At 42.8% G+C, this 25,121-nt stretch overlaps 1 protein-coding gene across 2 annotated transcripts in view; it reads right to left on the minus strand.

Annotated features, from left to right (window-relative positions):
- The window catches only part of LOC132822234 (coatomer subunit gamma-1), a 73,916-nt gene continuing 48,795 nt past the window's right edge, over positions 1-25,121 (minus strand). For both annotated transcript variants that reach the window (XM_060835347.1, XM_060835346.1), the window contains exons 15-24: positions 24,709-24,784; positions 15,894-15,997; positions 14,741-14,866; positions 14,028-14,096; positions 13,773-13,915; positions 10,635-10,806; positions 6,785-6,882; positions 4,275-4,413; positions 3,747-3,845; positions 1-537 (exon numbers count right to left, since the gene is read on the minus strand). In XM_060835347.1, coding sequence (XP_060691330.1) covers positions 407-537; positions 3,747-3,845; positions 4,275-4,413; positions 6,785-6,882; positions 10,635-10,806; positions 13,773-13,915; positions 14,028-14,096; positions 14,741-14,866; positions 15,894-15,997; positions 24,709-24,784 — 1,157 coding nt within the window. In that variant the 3' untranslated portion in view covers positions 1-406. The remainder of the gene's footprint in view (positions 538-3,746; positions 3,846-4,274; positions 4,414-6,784; positions 6,883-10,634; positions 10,807-13,772; positions 13,916-14,027; positions 14,097-14,740; positions 14,867-15,893; positions 15,998-24,708; positions 24,785-25,121) is intronic.

Below are 25,121 nucleotides of genomic sequence, written 5' to 3' on the forward strand. Positions count from 1 at the left end.
TTGGAATAACAAAAGCCTTTTTATTCAACAAATTGCAGACAGGGGTGGGGGAGGGGGAAGAAAATTTAATGCCCCTGTGTTCCATACTACATTTTGTGCATTATACATGTGTAATGTAACAAGTCCTCATAGGCGTGAAGGGTATTTAAAATTCATTCTGATTTGTTGGTATTGTCCAGATATTTACTAAGATTAATCACATATTATTACAAGTAATCATTTTATAAACCTGCTTGCAGATGCAAAAGATCCAACAGCAGCATCTATTTTTGCACCACTGAAGCAAGCTCAGTTGTCTTTCCCCCATAATTAGCAATAAAATTAACGAGTCACGGCGTTCCCATAGAAATCTCTCACCCAGCCCGGGCAGTGAGAGTGCGGCTAAGTGTTTTCTTCACAGAAGAATCTAACCGACAGAGGCCATGATGACGTCGACGGGAACCTCGTCCTTGCTGCGCGCGGTCACTTGCATGGTCACCCCGTCCATCAGGGCGAGCCGGGCCCGCACGAGGAGGTCGTAACCTCCACGGAAAACACCTGAAACAGGAGAAGGAAACGTCATTCCCTGGGATCAAATGAAGGTCATTTGGCCATGCTCAATGTTGTTTTGGGGGGGAGATGTTGAGGTCTTATAGAAGGATCAGCCCGAGAACCTGCCGTTCTATGGTATTTATATACATAGTCAATTTCCTCCATTACACTTCATCTCACCCATCGACATACCTTTTCATTCTTAAGGCAGAAACCTCACGACACCCGGTTCTAATCCAACAGGTTTGTTTATTTAAAATCATGGGCCTTCAGAGCACTCCTCCTTCGCCAGGTGAAGTGGAGAGGTGCTCATGCACAGAATTTCATTATTTTTCATTCCTTCTCACCGCAACTTAAACTTCAAATCTGCAAACCTCCCCACCACTCCACTCCCCTCCCACCTCCACTCCAGATAACCTTTCATTCCATTGGTTTACAAAATCATGAGGGGCATGGATAGGATAAACAGACGAAGTCTTTTCCCTGGGGTGGTGAAGTCCAGAACTAGAGGGCATAGGTTTAGGGTGAGAAGGGAAAGATATAAAAGAGACCTGAGGGGCAATTTTTTCAACAGAGGGTGGTGCATATATGGAATGAGCTGCCAGAGGAAGCCAACAGTCAGAAATGTACAGCACAGAAACAGACCCTTCAGTCTAACTCGTCCATGCTGACCAGATATCCCAACCCAATCTAGTCCCACTAGTCAACACTTGGTCCATATCCCTCCAAACCCTTCCTCTGATAACGGTTGGTACAATAATAGCATTTAAAAGGCATCTGGATGGGTACATGAATAGGAAGGGTTTGGAGGGATATGGGCTAAATGCTGGCAAATGGGACTAGATTGGGTTGGGATAGCTGGTCAGCATGGATGAGTTGGACTGAAGGGGCTGTTTCCGTGCTGTACATCTCTATGACTTGGCTTCCACTGACTTACAGGCAGGAAGTTTAAAGACAAGAGTTAAATAGATTTTTGACTGACAGGGGAGTCAAGGATTTGGAGTACAGAGAGGAAAGTGAAGTTGAGATCATAGATTGAAACAGCTCAGTGGCTTACTCCTTCTCCTCTGTTAGTGTCAGTGCTGGAAGTGATTAGTAATAACATTCAGGTTATTTTGACACCCAGGACTGCCAACAGTAAGTATTTTGCAGACTCTTACCAAGTTTCTTGGAAATATGCAATAGTATAGCCTGGCAATCTGGTGGACTACACACTAAGAGGGACAGAGTTCAAATTCCATTCCAGTCGGTCCCTAAACACAATAACTCTGGCCATAAGGAGTGGCAGCAGAAAGAAATCACCTCTCCTTAAAGGGAACTGGGCATTCCCTCACCACTATTACACCTCAATCAGGCTGACACCTGATTCCAGCTCCTACAATTTGCCTTAATGTACTGTTGGAAGCTTAATGCAGCAAAAAAAGGGATGTGAGAAATGTCAGACAGGGTGGACAAAACCATCTGTAATGAGGACAGGAATCAAACAGTGTGGACCTAGGGAGTCCAGAACCAAGGGTCACAGTCTAAGAATATGGGATAGGCCATTTTTGAGGTCAAAATGTCTTCACCCAGAGAGTGGTGAGCCTGTGGAATTCTCTGTCAACAGTTGAAGCCAAAACACAATGTTTTCAGGGAGAAGTTAGATATAGTTCTTAGAGCTAAAGGGATCAAAGGGAACAAGGAGATAGTGGGAACAGGGGACTGAGTTGAATGCTCAGTCACGAACATACTGAATGGTGGAGTGGGTATCTCGGTGCAGGCTCGAAGGGCTGAATGGTCGATTTCTTATCCTACTTTCTACATTTCAATGTAAACCACCCTCACTCAGTCAAACCTACAGGACCCAACTCATTGGAACATAGGGACTGGCATCACTATGTCAAGTGATGCAGTTATTACAGATAGTGCTTTAAACAACCCCATCCTATACCACCATCCCTGAGCACATGGGACTCCCACCAGGTGGACTCCCAGAAGACCAAAGAGATTTAAAGATATCATGTAAGCAAGATGCAAAGCAAAATCCAAACAATAAGTGCAGAAAATGTACAGGGCCCAGTTTAGGCTCTTACGAGTCAGAGTTTAGATCAGAGTGGTGCTGGAAAAGCACAGTAGGTCAGGCAGCATCCGAGGAGCAGGATACTGTGCTTTTCCAGCACCACTCTGATCTAAACTCTGGTTTCCAGTCTCTGCAGTCCTCACTTTTGCCTCTTAGGAGTCAGACACTAGCAGACATTTGCATTCTTACAAATTTAGGACGTGCTGGGGACTTTGGGAAGGGTACATCAACACCCAGACGCTGACATCACCAGGGTAAGGATAAAGGCTCCATCCAGCGATGGCAGAGGCTGAGCAGAGAGCAGGGGAGTGACTGTGCACCATGTACAGCTGTGGGTGTTTATGGAGATAGCCCAGAAATGCCTTGTTTCGGGTGTCTGCGTACCAGGTCAGTGCTTCCAGATTACACTAGAAGGCATTTCCATTAAAGAACCAGCAACAGCTGTCCCCACAACCAAACCCACCCTCGCAATGCTATTCAAGTCAAAGGAAGAGTGCAGAAGCAAAGTAGCTATGTTCACAAGTCAACTTTAATTCCAAAAGGAACAGTCTGAAAATTTGTGTGTAAAAACAAAATCCAGAAATAGAAATTTGTTTTCAGTAAAATGGACAGTGAAGCAGTCAGATCTGCGTGAATACACCACTGGGTCTCTTTACAGAAGGTGAGCTACTCACGCTGACCTCTGAGACTGGAAGTGGAGCAGGAGTCGGCATTCAACCCTGATCCACCATTCAGTAAGATCAAGCCGGATGTGTTTGTGCCTCAAATTCCCATCTATCCTCTTTACTCCAAGTGCTCCCTGACTTGTTGCTACATAGCTTCCCACTTTAGTGGCCTAGTGCAGCATCCAGATCAGGGCAATGGAGGACAGGCAACTAACGCCAGCAATGCCGGCAAAAACACACGGAGCCACCATTTTCATTTTACAAGTAACCCATGCAGCATACGAGGACGGTATTTTACAACATAAGCAAGTTGCTGGCAGGCATCAATATTTAGCCTCGGGAAGGCAAATAAAGAATAACAAAGGCTGAACCTCTGACACCCACCAGAAACAGATCTCTGGGATACTGGGACATCAATATGCTCACAACATCCCAGTCAAAACTGACCATCACTGGGTGGGCGCCTGGAGGTAGGGAAGGGACCAACTTACCTGCTAGATAGAGTGTGTGAGAATTCTTATTCTCTGGCACCTTGTCAGATCTCTCACATGGCTGCATGCCCAGGAAGTTAATAATATTATTCACGGCCTCTGCAAACACAAGGACAGCAAGGTTTAGACGGTGGCTGCTGGCCTGTACCCAGCTACCCACTAAATGTCGACAGCCTGATCCAAATGACCGAATCCCAAAAGCAAGTCATGACCCACTCAATGGCACGGCATTTACTGCGGGATACTAAAGATCACAAGCAGTCAACTTGTGATTTCTAGGGATGGGGAAACACCCCAGGACCAGGGTGTGGGAGGCAGGGAGGGGGATGCCCCTGGATGGAGGGGGGGCCAATTTCAGCAGAGGCACAAGTACAGTGTAGCTTTTGCAAAAACTGCAAGTCTCATCCTGCCACAACTACTTGGAACAAGAGGATTTTGTTACAATCCAGTCCCGGTGCTAAACATTTCTAATTAACTGTGCTACATACAGGTCAGTGTTACATATGCTAACCACGGGTTACCACTAACCATGAAGTGTTTTCATGCTGGACAGGGCAAAGGTCTCCTCCTTCTCAAATTCAGATCCCACTTCCTCCCAAGCAGCGCTGAAGTTTGGTTTCAGGACTTTCTGGATGTGATCTGCCACTGTGATCTCCACATCTTCCAGCTGGGACAGAAGACAAAATAAAGCCGGCTTTAAGCAGAGGTCTGTGGCATCTTGTCTCGGCAATTGCTACTTCACACAACCTCAGTCACGTTCAAATTGCTGCAGGATTCTGGATGCCATTCTGAGTACAGTGGCGAGGGTATGTGAGTCAAGTGTTGAAAGAAAGGGACAATGCTGCAAGATGACGCAGGAACTTCTCTGGTGCTGCTTCAGATTTGCCAGTATTACTTTGCCAAAGTGTAACCAAAGCTTTGTTAATCTGGATAAACAGGGGTCAACACTGCAGGTCAACGAGGTGTCAGCAGAGGAGTAGGAGCACCTCCAAGGAATTTCCTAACCATGCAGTTAGACAAAAGCTATCAACGAGGAGAAAAAGTCAAGTGTTGCCTGGTTAAAAACAAATCTTGTTTTCAGACACCACGTGTCTTCAAATGGCTGGATTATAGGCACTTGTGGCAGAAGCGATACTTTTCAATTTACTGTGCACTCTCCTTTCAGCATTTGCATTGGGGGGTCAAGTATACACCAGACTCAAGTTCGAGGTTAAACAGAGGTATAGAACATTCCTGGCACACAATAAGGCCATTTGGCTTTATTGTGGAGTGCAGTGGAGACCGGGACATTAAATGCCTTCAGGATTGATAAATTCTTGATCTCATAAGGAATTAAGGGCTAAGGGGAGAGTGCGGGTAAATGGAGTTGAAATGCCCATCAGCCATTATTGAATGGTGAAGTGGACTCGACGGGCTGAATGGCCTTACTTCCACTCCTATGTCTTATGGCTCTTTGCATCTGTACTAACTGAAAATAAGTTACCATGTAATCTCACACTCTAGCTCTTGATCAATAACCATGCAGGCTGTGATGTGGAAGTGCTGGTGTTGGACTGGGATGGACAAAGTTAAAAAACAAAATCACACAACACCAGGTTATAGTCCAACAGGTTTATTTGGAAGTACAAGCTTTCAGAGCGCTGCTCCTTCATCAGGCAGTTAGTGGACTAAGATCATAGGACACAGAATTTATAGCAAGAGATTGCAGTGTCATACACTGATGTGAAATACTGAACAAACCTAGGTTGCTGTTAAGTCTTTCATCTTTTAGAATGGGGTTGCAGGTTTCCATTCATTAATATGTAAATCCAAGAACTTCCTTCAAGTTACATTCCTGAGATAATTTAAGGTTTTATATAAAAAAAGTGACATCTCAGCTCAGACAATACATTAAAGGTGTGAGGTTAGAGTTTGCATGCATTACAATCTTGAGTCAGGCTGGTTCTATTTCCAAAATAGGAATGTAGGTTACAGCATTTTATGCACAGAGCCAATTATTTGTTTTTTTTAAAATGTCACCATTTTAAACAGCAAATCCCAGACTGCCACTACCATTGGAGTCAAAGATTTTTTCAATTTCTTTCTCATCCTTCCACCAATTATTTTAAACTTCAGCTAGCTGGTTATTGACCTGCTGAGGGAAATGGGTCACTTCCATTCAATCTCTCCCAGCCTCACAATTGTATCCACCTCAATTAAATCTCCTCGTAATACCATACCCTCATCCTTTTCTGTTCCCAAGGATACATCCTCACCGCTGCAATCCTTTGTCATTGTTAAAACGTACCAGTCCTGGAAACATCCTCGTAAATCTCCTCTATACCCTTTCTCTATGCTCATGACTACAATAACATCCTTCCTGAAATGGGATGATGGGAACTGTGGCCAAGCTATAATTGTACACAGTTCTGGTCTGACCTCCTTACTCTTGTACCCAATACCATGGTTAGTATGCCTTCTTAAGCAGCTTACCACTGACCTGTCTACCTGCTTTCAATGGTTTGTGAGCATGCAGTCCAAGCGGTCTCTGTTCAGATATATTTTCAGCATCCTACCATTTATACTATATTAGTTTGTCTTAATTGCCTCTCACAAAGGCATCACCTCACACTTGTCTGGATTGAATTCAGTTCACCACTTGCTACTACCTGACCAGTCCAGTTTTCTTCATCAGTCTCAACCACTCAGTCACCCTGTGGACTAAGGGAGCCCTGTAATGGGGAAAAGGCTATCTTTCCGATGAACAGGGCATCCCCCATCTGGCCCCACCAGTGAAAACTTAAAAAAAATTCCACAACTTTTCTGAAAAGTAGTGATGTTACTTATATTGTCTTGGCCATTAAATATCCATCAAGTTATCATCACTAAAACAGATTATCTGGTCAGCTGGATCTTGCTATGTACAAATTGCCTGTAAAAAAATGAGACATCCTGAGGTCTTGAAAGGTTCTACATGAAATGAAAGACTTTCCTTCTATTGCTTCACTAAGGTACAGTGCAACGGACTCATCTGGACAAATTGATTCAGTTCCACTTACCACGTATTCATCTTCATAACCCTCTTCATCAGCCTCTCCCGTGTTAGGGTCACAGTCTTTCACGGTGAACTTTAAGGTACAGCTAAACGTACAGGACACTAAAAGCAGAGAAAGGAATGAGCTGCAAGTACAGGCAGGATTTGGAAGAAACACATCACACTCATGCATTGAGGAAGGGAGGAAAAATGGCAAGAGTTAACTCTGGTGCCTGCCACAACATCCTAACACTGCATGGAATACATGGGCACTGCATATTTAACAGCTTAGATCTTCAAATGTCAACAGGCCTGCCGTGACTTCTCCAGTGCCAAATCTAAGTCTTTCAAGGCAAGATTACCCATAGCTCCCATGTGAGTTCAGAACACACTTCCTTGTTTTTCTGCACATAGCCAAGCTGAACGTTGGGAAAGGCAGATTTTTGTTGGGCAAGCATATCAAGGTGGGGAAATGGAGTTATCAGCTTGATACAATGGAATGATGGAAGGGGCTAGATTGCCTAAAATGGTTCTCCTGAAAGGCTGGGGCATTGGGGTACCGGGTTTGAACCAGCAGCCTCAGCTGGTCTAGTTGTTGAGAATTGGAATACCGACAGCCAAGGTCCTAACTCAGGATTTCTGGGATAAGTGCTCCCTGTAGAAAAGAGCAATGGCATGCGCGGCCAGGAAAGAAATGCTGTGGACAGTGCCTCCCCACCACCGTGGTGACACACAGGTCCCACACACAACCAATTTCACGGGTCACAGTAGAACCACTTCCGGTAATTCAACAAGGGGCGGGCCCTCCTTTACAGGCTGGAGGATGACAGATATCAGGAAACAGAAGTGTTTCTTTTTCCTTCAGCGGATGCGAGTGTCACCAGCAAGGCCAACATTTATTGCCCATCCTAAATACCCTCTGAAACTCAGCTCAGGGGTAACAAATAAAGTCACCTCCACAGCAGCGATGACATAAAGGTTCCAGTGGTCAAAATCAGGAGTCATACAACCCCAGGTTATAGTCTAACAGGTTAATTTGAAATCACAAGCTTTTGAAGCAGTGCTCCCTTTGTCAGGCAAGTGCTAGGACTTCACCTGACAACAGAGCAGCACTCCAAAAGCTCACCATCTCAAATGAAACTTTCGGACGATAACCTGGTGTCATGTGACTTCTGACTTTGTCCACATTGCAGTAGGCCAGACTAGTTAAGTACTCTCCTGAAGAAGGGTTACACCTGAAACATTGACTTCTTCACCTCCTGATGCTGCCTGGCTTGCTGTGTTCTTCCAGCCTCCCCCCTGTCTAGACTAGGTTAAGTACGGCAGGTTTCCTTACCCAAAGGAGGACTTAGTGAATGGTCTCAATATTTCTCAGGGCCATTTCTCAGGAACAGAGAGTAGATGCTAATTCCAGCTTTATGAATCACAATTTGCCAGCAGCCCTGGTGTTGGATAATCCAGAGTTGACCTCCAGATTACTAATCCAATGGCATTATCACAGCACTGCTGTCTCCCCAAAGTACTCTACTGAGGTTGTTATGCAGTTGAGCTGTGTAAGGTATCTTGTGAAGTCTAGAATCAGACAACACAACAGCAACTTATGGGGAATAGGAACAGACCTGGCTGGGTACTTGTACTCCTGGCCACTTGCAAGCAGTATTGAAAGTTTGAGAGCTGCACTCCAAAACTGAGAAAACAAAATACCAAGAGAGACTGCATTCCCTATCAGTAATGCCAGCGCAATCCAGGCAGAATCTACTCGACTAAACAAACACAAGTGGCTTAAACTCAAAAGCCATTTTCTCGTATTTCCTCTATCTTTTAAGATGGCTCAAGATTAAACAGCTTTTATCTATGAAGCTCTCAACAATCTCATCTCTGCGTGGGTTTCCTCCGGGTGCTCCGGTTTCCTCCCACAGTCCAAAAATGTGCGGGTCAGGTGAATTGGCCATGCTAAATTGCCAGTAGTGTTAGATAAAGGGTAAATGTAGGGGCATGGGTGGGTTTCGCTTCGGCGGGTCAGCGTGGACTTGTTGGGCCGAAGGGCCTGTTTCCACACAGTGAGCAATCTAATCTAAAAGAGATTCCACAAACTATACTGGACCAGGAAATTGAGCTGATTTGTTTTTAAAGCGAGCATGAAAACAATTTTAGACTGTACCTACCTAAAGGTATTTAATTTATTAAGAAACTGCCTAGTGTACACCAAGTAAGCTACTGGTATAGAACCGAGAACTGTGGATGTTAGAGATCTGAAAACAAGAACAGAAATTGCTTCAGCAACCCACCAGATCTGGTAGCATCTATGGAGAGAAAATTGACTTAATATTTTAAGTCCCCATTGACTTTTCTTCAATACTGTAGAATTACACTGCTAAATTGTTTATTGCAAGGTATTTCTGGTATTAAAATAGTATTTCCAGGGCCTCAGCACAAAATTGACATTCCATCACAGCACCAAGAGGAGTTGAGTTGCTGGGTGTACCAAGTTCAGGTGAAATATTAACTCAAGGTTCCGTCTGTCTGGCTTGCTTAACTGGATGTAAACTACCCAGAGACACTATTCAGTGAAAGATCAAGGGACTTATTCCCAAAATATAGGCCGATGTTTAATACCCTGACATGGCAATAACAGATGATCGAGTCATTGCAGTTTAAAGTAACTTGCTGTGTACAATTTGGCTGTTGTGAGTGCTATAATAGTGATTACACTTCAAAATAAAATGCATTTAGTTGGTGCTTCAAGAAATGTGGACCATTTGAAAGGAATTACATGAGCGCAGGACTTTTTTCTTTAAAAAAAAAGGTGTATTTATAACAATTTACTCACAGATCAATTGATTATTTTAATCCACAACATCTTAAAACCTTCATCAGTGGCTGCACATGCATACAGCTTAGTGCAAGACATTGCTGGTCACTCAATTAAAAACCTATATCATTTGCTGAGAAACCCTTACCTGTTCTCAATAAAACTGCACCAGGTTACCACTCTTAAAAAGAAATTCAACAAGTACTTTTAATGAATAGAAAACAAAATAATTATTTTCTATTATGCTTCGACTGGAAGACTTCCATATGGTTATGTTAGTTATGTTTAGCAGACACCTGAAATGTGACCTGAGCAGCGCAATTACAAGCAACCTTTGGGTGCAAATACCCAATCAAAATACTCAAACGCAGAAACTTTACTCCTGGGAGTTAAACATTCAGAGTCATGCAGCATAGAAACAGGCCTTCCGGCCCAACTGGCCGACCAGATTTCCTAACCTGAACCAGTCCCATTTGACCATGTTTACCCTTATCCTTCGAAATCTTTCCTATCCATGAACCTTTCCAAATGTCTTTTAAGTAAAAAATGAGGTCTGCAGATGCTGGAGATCACAGCTGAAAATGTGTTGCTGGTCAAAGCACAGCAGGCCAGGCAGCATCTCAGGAATAGAGAATTCGACGTTTCGAGCATAAGCCCTTCATCAGGAATGAGAGAGAGTAGCCAAGCAGGCTAAGATAAAAGGTAGGGAGGAGGGACTTGGGGGAGGGGCGATGGAGGTGGGATAGGTGGAAGGAGGTCAAGGTGAGGGTGATAGGCTGGAGTGGGGTGGGGGCGGAGAGGTCAGGAAGGAGAGACCACTTCCTCTAACAGCTCGTTTCATATAATGCACTGTCCTCTGTGTGAAAAAGTTACCTCTCAGGTCCCTTTTAAACCTTTCCCCTCTCACCTAAACCTATGCCTTCTAGTTTTTGGCCTCCAACCATCCTGTGGAGAGGGCCATGGCAGTTTACCTTAGTTATGCTCCTCATAATTTTACAAACCTCTGTTACACCAATATCTCAGCAATGCAACATCTTCCAGGTAATTGCAAATGCTTCCTCACCTGCTGCTGGATCTTCCTCTGGCAACGTCACCAGGGTGTAACAGATGCCTGGCTGATTATAGGATAGGGTAGCCGCTGGAACACAGCACAGTACTTCGTAACCTTCTGTGGGTTCCATCTGTACTGTGACATTCTCCAGGATTTGATCATTCAGAGTGTTGGTACAATCAAACTACAGAGACCAAAAAGAAAGTAATTTACCAAGTGTGATTTATTTTGATGTCACCAGATAGGGTTAGAACTAGAATCTGGAGGCTGGCAACCAGTCCACCTCCCATTTACCTTTGACCCTCAGCATCCACCAGATTTTCACAATTATGGGTCATAGTCATGAGATGTACAGCATGGAAACAGACCCTTCAGTCCAACCCGTCCATGCTGACCAGATATTACAACCCAATCTAGTCCCACCTGCCAGCACATGGCCCATATCCCTCCAAACCCTTCCTATTCATATACCCATCCAAATGCCTCTTAAATGTTGCAATTGTACCAGCCTCCACCACTTCCTCTGGCAGCTCATTCCATACACGTACCACCCTCTGTGTGAAAAAGTTGCCCCTTAGGTCTCTTTCGTATCTTTCCCCTCTCACCCTAAACCTATGCCCTCTAGTTCTGGACTCCCCCACCCCAGGGAAAAGACTTTGCCTATTTACCCTATCCATGCCCCTCATAATTTTGTAAACCTCTATAAGGTCACCCCTCAGCCTTCAATGCTCCAAAGAAAACAGCCCCAGCCTGTTCAGCCTTTCCCTATAGCTCAAATCCTCCAACCCTGGCAACGTCTTCGTAAATATTTTCTGAACTCTTTCACATTTCACAACATCTTTCCGATAGGAAGGAGACCAGAACTGCACGCAATATTCCAACAGTCGTCTAACCAATGTCCTGTACAGCCACAACATGACCTCCCAACTCTGACCAATAAAGGAAAGCATACCAAACGCCTTCTTCACTATCCTATCTACCCATGACTCCCCTTTCAAGGAGCTATGAACCTGCACTCCAAGGTCTCTTTGTTCAGCAGCACTCCCCAGGACCTTACCATTAAGTGTATAAGTCCTTCTAAGATTTGCTTTCCCAAAATGCAGCACCTCGCATTTATCTGAATTAAACTCCATCTGCCACTTCTCAGCTCATTGGCCGATCTGGTCCAGATCCTGTTGTAAACTGAGGTAACCCTATTCGCTGTCCACTACACCTCCAATTTTGGTGTCATCTGCAAACTTACTAACTGTACCTCTTATGCTCGCATCCAAATCAGTTATGTAAATGACAAAAAGTAGAGAGCCCAGCACCGATCCTTATGGCACTCCACTGGTCACAGGCCTCCAGTCTCCCTCTGTCTTCTACCTTTGAGCCAGTTCTGTATCCAAGTGACTAGTTCTCCCTGTTTTCCATGAGCTCTAACATTGCTAATCAGTCTCCCATGGGGAACCTTGTTGAACACCTTACTGAAGTCCATATAGATGAGAGTTCAAATTCCTTTCTGTTCCCTCTCTTCAACAAAAGACAACTTTAGAAGATAGCACCATACCAAGATCCATCGCCCCAACTTTCACATGGTTCTGCAGGTGAAACTGCAGGGAAGTGATCACTGGAACTTTTGGCCCCGCCTCTCGATGAGAAGTGTTCACTTTACAGCTGCCCACAGTAGTTAATAATTAATTCAGGACTGCAGAGTGTGGGCCAGGCCAAGTGCAGTCCTAGGCCTATAGATCAGATGGCATTCTTGTCTTTCCAACATAAGGTCATGGATTTGGCCCCGTATCGCTGACATCAGGTACAACAGGAATTTTGCATTATCAGAGGTGCTGCCTCTCAGCTTAATTTTTCAACTGAGACCCCACCTATCCTTTTCGGTGAACATGAAAGATCCCCCAGCATTTACTCTGTTAGTAGCAGGGGATTTATCTCCTTTCATTTTATTTAGAAAGGAGCATGTTTGTACTGTTGGGAAGAGGAGCATTTCATCCCCATCCCTAATTACATTTGAGAAGGTGGTGGTGAGCTGCCTTCTTCAACCACTGCAGTATTGACAGTGTAGGTGCACCCACAGTGCTGTTATGCAGGAAGTTCCATATTTTTGTCCTAGCCAGAGTGAAGGAACAGTGATGTAGTGCCAAGTCAGGATGGCATGTGCCTCAGAGGAGGGACATGCAGCTGGTATTGCTTCCCTGCATTTGCTACCATCTCCTTATGGATGACAAAGGCTTGGAGTTGGGAAAGTACTGTTGAAGGAGCTGTTTGAGGGAATTACTACTATGCACCTTGTAGATGGTACACACACAATGTTGTCGCTGTGTATGAGCGGTGAACATTGAAGGCGATGGATACAATGTCATTCAAGCTTTGCCTTGCATGGCAGCCAAGTTTCTCAAGCCATACACTTTCAGGTAAGCAGAGACTAATCTATTACACTCCCAAGTTGTGCCTTATAGATGGTGGAGGGGTTATGGGAGTCAGGAAGTGCCAGAGAAATCCCAGCCTCTGGCATGCTCTTCTGGCTACAGTATTTTTGACTAGTCTAATTCAGTTTCTGGTCAATGGTTGTTGACAGTGGGAAATGCAGCAACGATAATGTTGTTGAATGTCAAGAGAAAATGGCTTGATTCTCTCTTTTTAGAGATGGTCATTGCCTGGCACTTCTGTGGTTCGAGTGCTATTTGGATAATAGAAATTGCTCACAAAAGAAACTACATTATCTGGGTATTATCACATAGCTGTTTGTAGGAGTTTGCTATGTACATAATGATTGCTTCAAAAGTACTCCAATGGTTATAAAGCATCATGTGACAGAGCGAGGATGGGAAAAGTGATATTCAACTGTATTTCTTTTTTTGAAATGCCTCTTGACTCCAGGGTGTGCAGCTCCTGACATGTTACAACAGCCACCATACTTCAGAAGTGCTTCATTGGCTCAGAGTTCTTTGGGAGATCATGGAAAGCACTGTATAAATTAAATGCAAATCTTCCCTTTACTGCTACTTCAGCTCAAATCAGCAAGTCAAACATTCAGCATTAGGACCGAGAAACAACACCTACAAGTAGGAAACTGCAAACACAAAAGATTAACGATTCTAACTGGCTTTGGGAAATGAGTAAAGAGGACAGCTGAGAGGCCTAGGAGTCACTTACCTGGAACACAAAGTGATTTTCAAAGGTATGCTTGGTGCAACGGATAACATATTCCGTCTCCAATTCTGTGAGGGGGACGGGATTAGATGAAGACTTGAAAAGTGAGCCAAGGCCTTTGAACTCGGGGATAACAGCAAGTTGTTCTGAAACAGAACGAGATTTTCATTTGCGGTTTATTGCATGCACCAAGTCTGAATTCGGTGTTGTAATTCTTACACCACAGGCTGAAATTCCTGCAGTCAAAGCCACTCCTACCTTGGAAAATATCCTGTCTACTTGATGCCACCTTCTCGGGCACTTTGACTGTGGTTGCTGGAGAGATTTCTGGAAATAATAAAACATCAGTAAAAAGACAACAGGGATAAATATTGTTGGGGAAGGATAGAGGTTGCAGAGAGAGCAGCAAAGATGTGTCCCTTTTCACAACTGCCTATAGGCTTCTTTTTTTTTTAACTCCCAGTGCAATTCACCAAGCTCTGCAGGGATTCACAAGGGGATCAAGTCATCTCTGTCCTTCAGCATAGTTCTGACAGGGGAAAGGAAAGAAGAAAAAGACCTCATTATCAGCCTTTTCCAACAGCTAGCTGACCTTCGCATGTCCTTCTTTCGTAGCAGCCCTAAGCTAGTGATTAATTCAAACAAGCTCATGAAATTCTTTTTTCCCAAAGGAATGCAGCACCAACAAAACTGCCTTTTCCATTTTCTGGAAAGGGAGTAGTTTCAGGGTAGCCATTAAACTCCAGCTGCTTCTCAAAATGTCATTTGAGAGATACAAAAATGAGGAGGGCCGTTCAACTTGTCTCATGCAATTACGGGAAAAAAAAAGGTCTCCCCTAACCCAGTCAAGCTGCTTTTGAAATGATTCGTGCCTCCACTACTTTAGTGAGGAAGTCCATGACAAAAACAAATAAAGTTCATGGTTTACCTGGGGCGAGAAGGGAATAAGCTCCATATGTACATGCACCTACCAGTCTTCTGTTCTGCAGAGGAAGCCATTGACAGAGGAACTGATTTTAAGTCGAAGGGTTTTTCGGATGGTTCCAGTGTGTAGTGGTGCAGTGCTCGCTCCAAGCCTGGAATTGACACTTGCAGACCTGGACAGGGAGAAGTTGCATTGCTTTTTAATTGTGCCTTGTGTGTCAAACAATGTTGGCACTTTAAAGCTAAAATCTGAAACACACCGTGCATATTATTCTCCTAATATTCGTTGTGTAACTACCAAAGACCCTGACACTCACTTCAGTGCAAGTGTCATTGCTCGATCTGGTAGATCACAGACTGTCATAATTCAGCTCAATGAGTGGCTTTTAAACCATAAGATGTAGGCCGTTCAGCCTGTCCGGTCTGTGCTGCTATTTGCTAAAATCATGGCTGATCTGATCACCCTTGACTCTCCTGTCCTGCCCTTTTCACATAACCACCGATTCCCTTACTGTTTAAAAACCTGTCTATTCAGCCTTGAATATTCTGAACAACCTCAACAGCCCTCTGATAAAAAAATTCCACAGATTCATTACCTTCAGAAGAAATTCCTCAGCACTGTCTTCAATTTGTAATCCTTATTCTGAAATTATGCCCTCTGCTCCTAGACTCTTTCACAGTGATCTGTAATGCTGGACTTTACACTTTCTAAATGGTTTTTCTCTCCTTTAGAATTTATACTTTTAAGGAACTGTACCTAAGACTGCACCATAAATGGTGATTTGTAAATTTTTCACTGTACTCAGTTGACCAGAAAGTGAAACCAGCTATCTGTATTCATCCTGTCTAGTCCTCTAAGAATTTTGCAGATATGTTCTAACCAACCTGTGCAGAGATATTATTACACACCTCTGGAACAGATGGGACTTGAACATGGAGTAGACGTATTCCCACTGCATTACAAGAACCCAGCTTTTTTTAAATAAAACCTCCACAAAATCACGCCGTTACTAATTTAGTTAAGTGCAAGCATTGCCCACCAGGTGCAGTGCAACAAAACCCAGCTCTTAGTTATTTCAATTAACTTGTGACCTGTTACAGTTTGATCAGGGCAAACACATGAGTGACCAGGACGAACACGCAAGCAACCATAGTGAACACACGAGCAAAACAAGGACTGACACACGTGACACTCCTTACCATTGAGGATGTAAGCAGAGTTCAGTGCCTTCTGTTTCTGCTCCAGCACACTCAGGTAGAAGGTGGCCCGGTCTCGCACCTCATTGTCATCATCCATCATGCATCTGTGCAAAATATGCAGCCTTACGTCAGAAATGACAGGAGGATCAGCAACCAGAAGAGACAGATTTAAAGGTAATTGACAGAAGAACCTGGGACAAGTGCACGAAAACCTTCACAGTGAGTTACGATGATTTGGTTGGTGGAGGAACCAGATTCAATTACAGTCTTCAAAAGAAAATTAGACAAAAGAAAAACAAAATACTTTGCTGGGCTCTGGGAAAAGAAAAAGGGTGAGGATTTATTTCATTGTGCTCTCAGTGAGCTAGCACAGACATGTTGGGCTAAATAGTCTCTGTATTGTATCTTTCTAGCATATAGACTAGAAAATATACACTGATTCAGTTGAGACAAAAGACATGGGGCTGTGACTTTGGATTGGTATGAGTGCGCGCACAGCATGAAATATTTAAGTCTAAGTATTTTCATCTAATTTCAGAATAATTTTGTGACAATTCTCTGGCTTTAAGAGGTGCATTTTGTCCTTTTTCTTTGCAAGAGAGATTTTTTAAGACAGAGCTATCTGTTTGAATTGAATAAAGTGAACAGCTTGTGATGTCTTGGGCTCTTTATTGAAAGATTAGATTAGGTTACTTAGTGTGGAAACAGACCCTTCAGCCCAACAAGTCCACACCGACCCTCCGAAGAGCAACCCACCCAGAACCACTCCCCTACACTTAACCCTTCACCTAACACTATGGGCAATTTAGCATGGCCAGTTCACCTGACCTGCACATCTTTGGACTGTGGGAAGAAACTGGAGCACCCAGAGGAAACCCACACAAACCCCAGAGAGAATGTGCAAACTCCACACAGATAGTTGCTCGAGGTGGGAATTGAACCTGGGTCTCTGGGCTAACCACTGTGCCGCCCATCAATGTTGGAACAATAGAAGCAGCCTGGTTTTCTAATAGAGAAAAGTTCTTCCAATTTTTTTTCTTTGTTTTCTTTTAACAAAACTGTGTGAAGAAAGTGTGCTTTACTGCTAGTTTGACTAATCGAATTGCAACACAATTTGTTTTTAAAATAAAAAAAAGCTAGAGTCCAGGCTATCTTAATATATTTTGATCATTTACCTTTAGCAACAGTGCAGAATTTTAAACAAAGGTCCAAATTCCCTGGCTTAAAATCTTAGCCAATGGGTAGAGAGGTGTTGGTAGTGGTATGATGAAAAAGTTAACTGTCATTTCTATTGGAAACCTTTCCTACTGGATCAGTCCTCCTTCACTATCGCCCCACCCCCACAATAACCCACTATATCACTAGCAGAGACACTGGAAAGTGACTGCTAACTAAGGTTTGCTAATCCTACATGATTAGAATGTAGTCTCAAGGAATTGAAGTCTAATTTCCCAGACACCACTGCAAGCAATCCAGGAGAAGAATTAATCAGAACGCTGTTAAATAAGGTTGGGGAATTATTTTTGTTCTCAACATTTTTTTGAACACCTCTACATATCGATTATGTACTGTAAATGTAAAAAAGGCTGGTGCGAATGTATGTGAAGAATCATCCAATCACGTGACAAAGTGTCTTTCCAATTGACTAGGGGAAGGCAGGTGCACCACAGAGCAGCTTTAGATGGAAGCAAATAAAAAAGTGGAATGGTTTACTTGAAAAATAATCAAAGTCACTCAATAAATACAGAAATTGTTGGAGAAACTCAGCAGATCTGGCAGCATCTGTGGAGAGAGAATAACAAAGTTAATTTTGAGTTCAATATGACCCTTCTTCCACTCTTTTGCTCTTATCAAAGCCCTTGCTAACGAGAAATTCTTCTAGAAATTTTCGTATGTGTCTCAGTTTTGGTTTGTCCTAAGATGCATGTGTTGTTTAAATTAATTTAAAAATATTTTTTAATTATTTTATATATTTATAAATACCATGCAAGAACTGTAACAAACACTACATGGGACAAACAGACAGAAAACTAGCCACCAGGATACATGAACACAAACTAGCCACAAAACGACGTGACCCTCTCTCATTAGTATCCTCACATACAGATAAGAAAGGACACCACTTCAACTGGGACAACACATCCATCTTAGGACAAGCCAAACAGAGACACACACACGAGAATTGCTAGAAGCATGGCATTCCAACCGAACTCTATCAACAAACACATCGAGTTAGACCCCATCTACTACCTCCTGAGGAAAAGAACAGGAGATGGCATCACACAGGAAATGATGTCGCCAACCCAAAGAAACCCAAACATATAATAGAAAGCAGGAATCATGTACATTGCCTCTCCTGAGGCCAACTGAAGATGTTACCTAGGACGGTGATGAAACGTCTGGAAATGAACCTCCCAGCTGAGCGAGCAAACCTACATCCATTATTTACACTCTTTTATCAGTATGATTTAACCTCCAGTGTAACTAAAAGCAATCCTAAGATATGTAAAGGTATACAGAAACAGCAAGTAAATTAATCCAGTCACACCTTACAATACTAACCTAGCAAAGAGACGTGGCAGGTTATGTAGCCCTACAATTAGTAAAAGGAGGCAACGGTAGTCTGGAACACTATCCAGGAATGTATGTTATTACTTAGATTCTAATAATTTCTCAAGACAACAGGGTTAAGAATACAATAGGAGAGTAGGCCTTTGAGCCTGCTCTGCCACTCAGTAAAATGTAGGCTGATCATTAACCTCAATACTGCCCTGCTCCAAATCTGTCTCCTGAGATTCCCCTCAGTCCACCAATCCCAGCTCGAATATTGCATTGAAGTGACCACCTACAGCCTACTCAGGTAGTGAGTTCCAAAGATTTGCTACCTACAGTAAGGAAATTTTTTTACATCTAATCCTTAAATGGTGCCCCTTGACCAGAAACTATGATCGCTTGCTCCAAACTTGGGGGTGCATCCATTCTGTCATAACCTTCTAAATAACTTTGCAAATTTCAACTAAATTCCCTCTGATTATCCTCAACTTTCCAGCATCTGCAGTCATTGTTTTTACCTCCAATGAATATACATTTATTCTACTTAATCTCTCCTCCTAGGACAACCCCCTCTTATTCCTGGCTCAAAAGGTATTTATTGGCTTTTGTAAGAATGAAGTATACAAGGAGAACTATCAATAAGAACACATTTTCACACGTGAATTCTGCAGAAATGCGCATCATGAGTTACAGTTCAAGATACAAGGGCTACTAGTTATCAAGTTTTGGTAAATGTGAGGAATTGGTTTTAATGCCCACTTTTTGGCTTTGCTTCCACTTTGCCTATGTGTGAATTTGCATTTTTCCATCTTTGCTTATTCAATTAGCTGCAATAACTACAAAATCACTCCGCAGCTCCTGTCCAAGGCAGTCACAGGATTTCTGCAAGTGCCCTCAGGAGGAGTTAGCTGTCAAAGCTAATGAAGTTTTAAGTTTTTGAACAGCTGGCACCAGCAACCTGTCAATAATCTCAGAGCTGCAAGAGCTAGAGAGTTCTTGAGGGTGAACAAACATGGACAGGTTGTGGGATCTGCAGAATTTCTTTATCAGTTGAAGCATGAATAGCAACTGTTTTTACTAGATGATTGTAGAATTATATAGCATTGTAGCTGGCTACTGGCTCATCTGATCTTCAGTGGTTCTTCGAAAGAGCTCTTCCCACTTAGTCGCTGCCTCATCCTAGCCCTTGACCTGATGAATCTTCCTCTTCAAGTATTTACCCAATTTGTATCTGAAAGTTACTATTTAATTTGTTTCCACTACTCTTACAATCAGTGCACATCACCTTAACTCATTGTGTGTGTGTGTGTGTGTGTGTGTGTGTGTGGGTGGGTGGGGGGGGGGGGGGGGGGGGGGGGAGGCAGGTTTCTCATATCGTTTTACCAATTGCCTGTATCCTCTGGCGACCAATCCGTTTGGTCATGGAAACAGTTGTTCCTTACTTATTCTTAAAAAACCCAAACCCTTTAAGATTTTGAACATCTCTAACAAATCTCTCCTTGAAGTTGCATATTCCAAGCTTCTCTAGTCTTTGTGCTGACAGGAGGTCACTTAAAACCTAATGGTAACATAATTAATGAAAGCTTTCCTTACAAGGTGTTTCTGTGCCTCCCTGCTGGGAAATGCCTGATCTCTGTTCTGCAGTTTCCCTTGGCAACGCCACGGGGATCAGAACCCCACACTGAGAATGGGAAACAGCAAGGTTTGTGAGGTATGGGAATAGCAGGTGCTGGCAGAACCTTGTAAATTCAAATGATATCGCCACAAATTTAGCATCAGTCCAAATCTGTGTTAATACACAGTCCTTCTGCTGGCAAGATAGATTTCTCCCTTTAGAATTAGAATTATTAAGCCTTTTAAATAACTTACGACACTGGGAAGTCCTAAGACTGATCCTTCCAGGTTAAAATTCTGTGTGCTAATTCAACAAACTGGCTAATACGTTCATAAAAATGCCACTCAAATCTGTTTAACACACAGTCATTAAACCTTTTAAAATAATTCCTGACATTTAATTGAAAAACCCATTTCATTAAAATGGAATACAGCGCAATTTAGCAACAGCTTTCAAAGCAGAACATTTAAAATCATACAAAAATTTCAACCTCTCTAGACTGAATATAAATCATAACTTTCACAGCATCAAGGTTTTATTGAGAACAAGCAGACTTGTATTTATAAGCCTTTGAGATGCCCCGAAGCGCTTTACAGTCAATGAATTACTTTGAACTGTAGTCACCACTGTTACATAGGCAAATCCCCCACAGTAAATAGAAATAGCCAAGACCATTTCTAATATAACAAACATATTTAAGTATACAGATTTTAAAACATGTGTCACCTTTTTCTTTTAGCGTTGTGTTTGGGAACCTTAAAAAGGGGAAGGAAAGTTGAGGGCAAGATTCCCAGCTAAAGACATGCAGTCTGTACAGCTGGCTGTGCGTTTGCCTAGGGTTTGATAAAACAATTCTCTCAGGGGTTACCAGGGAGTTGTACAACCCTAATGACTGCACTGTCGATGTAACAACCCAATGGTCAAGAGATCCATCGTAGCAGATCTTAATGATTTTAAGGGGGGAAGACGGCCTTGCATTTACATAGCATCTTTCATGATTTCAGGATATATCTAACTGCTGAAAAGTGCTTTTAGAAATTAATCAGTATTGCAGGACAGGAAATAATTTGCACATTGCAAGGATCCCACGACCATCAATCCAAAAATAGACAGGTAATCTATTTTCTATTACTCTGGTGTTATTGCAGAGGTAAATATTGGCCAGGACACCAGGGATAACCCACTGATAGTGCTACAGATCTTTTGCACCCACTGGAGCGAGGTAAGTGGAACCTTGGTTTAATAATTCCCCTGAAAGTCAGCATCTCTGATAGTGCAGCACAGGGAATATTAGCTTAAACTATAACTGGCTTTCCATAAAAGACAAAATCTTATTTCAGAAGTACAGTATGTTATAGTGCTTTAACAAACAGCAGCTTCTTACCCTTATGCTTTAACCCACACCAATTCACTAAGAAATCAAATCAAATACATATTTAAGAAGCAGCTGACAGTGACACTGTGTAAATATCTGATGGGCACCATCAGTGCTTTCTAACACCAATGTTAGGCGCTCACAGTGAGCCTAGGCACCAGGTTGTTAGAAGCCTTCTCCAATAAAACACTGAAAATGTGCAAGTACATTTTGAGGTGTTGTTGGTTGCAGATGGATGAGCTTTGCTCCAGACATGTGACTTTTCTGCCTGCAGTCACAGTCACAACACATCAACCATACATTTAAAAGTCAGTGAAACTTTCCCCAAAACCCGCTGAACTCACTTCTGCTTACCCCACCTGGATTCTACCCAAGTGATTCTCACTTGAAACATAATGAGGCTCAGAAACAAAATCAGAAATTGCTGGAAAAAACTCAGCAGGTCTGGCAGCATCTGTGGAGAGAAGGCAAGAGTTAATATTTCGGGTCACGTGACCCTTCTTGATAACTCAGCTCATCCCCTTCTTTCACCCATTCTATAAACCAAACCAGATTCGGAAAATTTCCTCAACGATATTGGCAAACAGACTTTTTTTTTAAAAAAGTCAACACTGCTTCCATGATTACATCGGACTAGCTTTTAATTCCAGATTTTACTGAATTCCAACTTCACCATCTACTATAATGGCAAACGTACGTATCCATGTCCCCCAAATATTAGCCCGAGGCTCTGGATAACTAGTCTGGCTATGTTACCACTATACCACTGCCTCCTAGTTTTAAGGTGCCCACTGTCACCCACTCAATCAATAGCTAAAGTAAATGCTTTGGTCATTTAATTAATTCCTCTTTGTGGTAGCTTGCTGGATATTCTCTGTGGAATTCTTACATTACACAGCAATCGCACTTTAAAAACTACTTAACTGTACAGCACTTTGGAATGTCCTGGGGGTTGAGCAAAATGGTACATAATATAAACAAATATATATTTGTCTTTCCTTCAACAGCTGAGCTCAACCCTCTTTTTACCCAATAACTCTTTTTCTAGCAGTATTGCTGAGAAGGCTAGCATTTATTACACTTTCCTCAGTGCTCATAAAAAGATGTTGTTACCTTCTTAAACCATACTGTGTGGATTATAGCTTCTCCGAACAGTTTTGATATGACTGAGTGGCCTCAGGTCAAAGATTTCCTTTCTTGAAGTTACAACAGTTATAACAAATTATATTTAAGTAGCCCCTTTAAAGTAATAAAAACCCCAAGGCATTTCGCAGGTGCATTTCAAATCAAAACACAAAGCCAAGCCACACAGGGAATTATAGGTCAGAACTCCAAAAGGCTGAATAGAAGTAGGTTTTTGAGGTTGGTCTTAAAGGAAGAAAGAGACTCAAGTCCTGTCCACCTGACGTAGAGAAGACCACATTGGGTGCAAGGACATGCAGGTCCTGGGCCTCCTCTATCACAAAACCCTAACCACCCAACGTCTGCAGGAAGAACGCCTGATCTTTCGCCTTGGGATCCTGCAAACACATGATTAAAGGGGATTTTTACCAGTTTCCCCATTTCCCCATGCCCCCACCTTACCCCAGTCCTAAGCCTCCAACTCGACACCACCCTCTTGACCTGTCCATCGTCTTTCCCATCTGCTCACTCCACCCTCCTCTCCGACCTATCATCTTCTCCCCCACCTTCATCTACCTATTGCATTCTGAGCTACCGTAACCCCCAGCCTCACCCTACTTAGCTCTCAGTCCCCAGCTCACAACCTCATTCCTGATGAAGGGCTTATGCCCGAAGCGTCGATTCTGCTGCTGCTGCTTTGATGCTGCCTGACCTGCTCTGTTCTCGACTTTAGATTAGATTAGATTTCCCTACGTTAGGGAAACAGGTCCTTCGGCCCAACCGATCCACACCGACCCTCCAAAGAGGAACCCACGCAGACCCATTTCCCTCTGACTAATGCACCTAGCACTATGGGCAATTTAGCATGGCTAATTCACCTGACCTGCACAGCTTTGAATTGTGGGAGGAAACCAGAGCACCCACAGGAAATGCACAAAGACAAGAGGAGAATGTGCCATCTCCACACAGACAGTGGCTTGAGGCTGGAATCGAACCTGGGACTCTGGTGCTGTGAGGCAGCAGTGCTAACCACTGAACCACCGTGCTGCCCAGGAAGCAAGGTAGAAAGGTACAGGAAAGGAAATCCAAACCAAAGACCGAGGGAACTGAAGATGCAGTCATCAATTAAAACATTTACAAATTAATTAGGTAAATAACTTAAAAATTAGAGGAATTAAGATAACTTAGAGGTTGTTAGATTGGAGAAGATTACAGAGACAGGAATGAGCAAGGCCTTGGGGGGATTTGGAAACTAGCAAGAGAATTTTAAAATCGAGACATTTCTTGGCTGAAGCCAACAGAAGATAGCAAACAGAGTGATAGGTGTTAAGATATGGAAAATATTAGTGAACCAGATGGCTTGCTATGACAACTCTCTAGTTGCCTGGACCCCATTACTGAAACAAGATTTTTAATTCTAAATTTAAGTAATCAAATTTAATTTCTCCAACTCCTGTAACTGAATTTGAACTCATGTTGCTCGCTGACTAATTCAGACTTCTGGAGAACTAGTCCAGTAACAGAACTACAATGCTGTCACATCCATGCACTCTAGCTAGTGGTCACCACATCAAAAACAGGACAGAAACGCCAGAGAGATTTTCATTTCTCTTTACCACTAAAGTGACCCTCTCTGCCAGAGATCATCAATGACCAGACGAGAAACTAAGGAGCAATCTCTCATTTTTCTTCCTCTCTTTCTCCTAAAAATACGGTTGTTTCTAATTACAGCAAGCTGAGCTCCACAAATTTTAATCTGAACAGTCAGCCATATAGCAAACCACCAGAGAATAGAATGGAACCAAGTGAATACAACAAAGTCATAGTAAGAATAGAAACACTTGCATCAGACTTTTAAATATCTGTGAAGCTGATGCTGTATTTCTGAACAAGCTGGAAATATTCCAATATATTCTCAGATCAGTAAATTTACACTGGATGGTTTATTTGCTCTCTCTGACACTATACTTACGCAGAATAAATAAATTGTGTTGGGAGGATGAACAGGACAGTACACCTGACATTGGGAAACAGATAGTAGATCGTTCAGCCCTTCCAACCAGTTCCAACATTCAATTAGAGCCACTGCTCACTGTGTCACTATATTCACTCGACTTTGGTAATAACATGTAGCTGTAATGTGCTCTTACCTCTTCAACAGCACGCTTACACTGGGATACATCTCTTCATTTTGGGCTCCAAACTTTGCCAAGGCACTCACAGCAGCTGCAAAAATGTTAGAAAGAGAGAAATACAGTTCCTTTACTTGGGTTTGCAATCCAGCAAGGTGCTTTCAAACCACACACTTGAAGTCGACAGGTACAGTGAAGGTAAAATTCAGTACTCCAGCTTTAACATTTGAGCCAGTACAATTGCCCTTGTATTGTACCATTGTGATTTGCTTCACGGGAACTCCCACACCTGCTCCTTGCCTCAAGAAAAAAATCCAGGAGAAGACAGGTTGGCTAGTTCCACCATTCAATTTGACCTTCTTTAAAGTATATATAGGGAGGCAATGGCCCAGTAGTAGTATCACTGGACTGTTAATCCATAGACAGAGATA

This window comes from Hemiscyllium ocellatum, chromosome 14, assembly GCF_020745735.1.
Source record: "Hemiscyllium ocellatum isolate sHemOce1 chromosome 14, sHemOce1.pat.X.cur, whole genome shotgun sequence".
In the NCBI taxonomy this organism is placed as follows: domain Eukaryota; kingdom Metazoa; phylum Chordata; class Chondrichthyes; order Orectolobiformes; family Hemiscylliidae; genus Hemiscyllium; species Hemiscyllium ocellatum.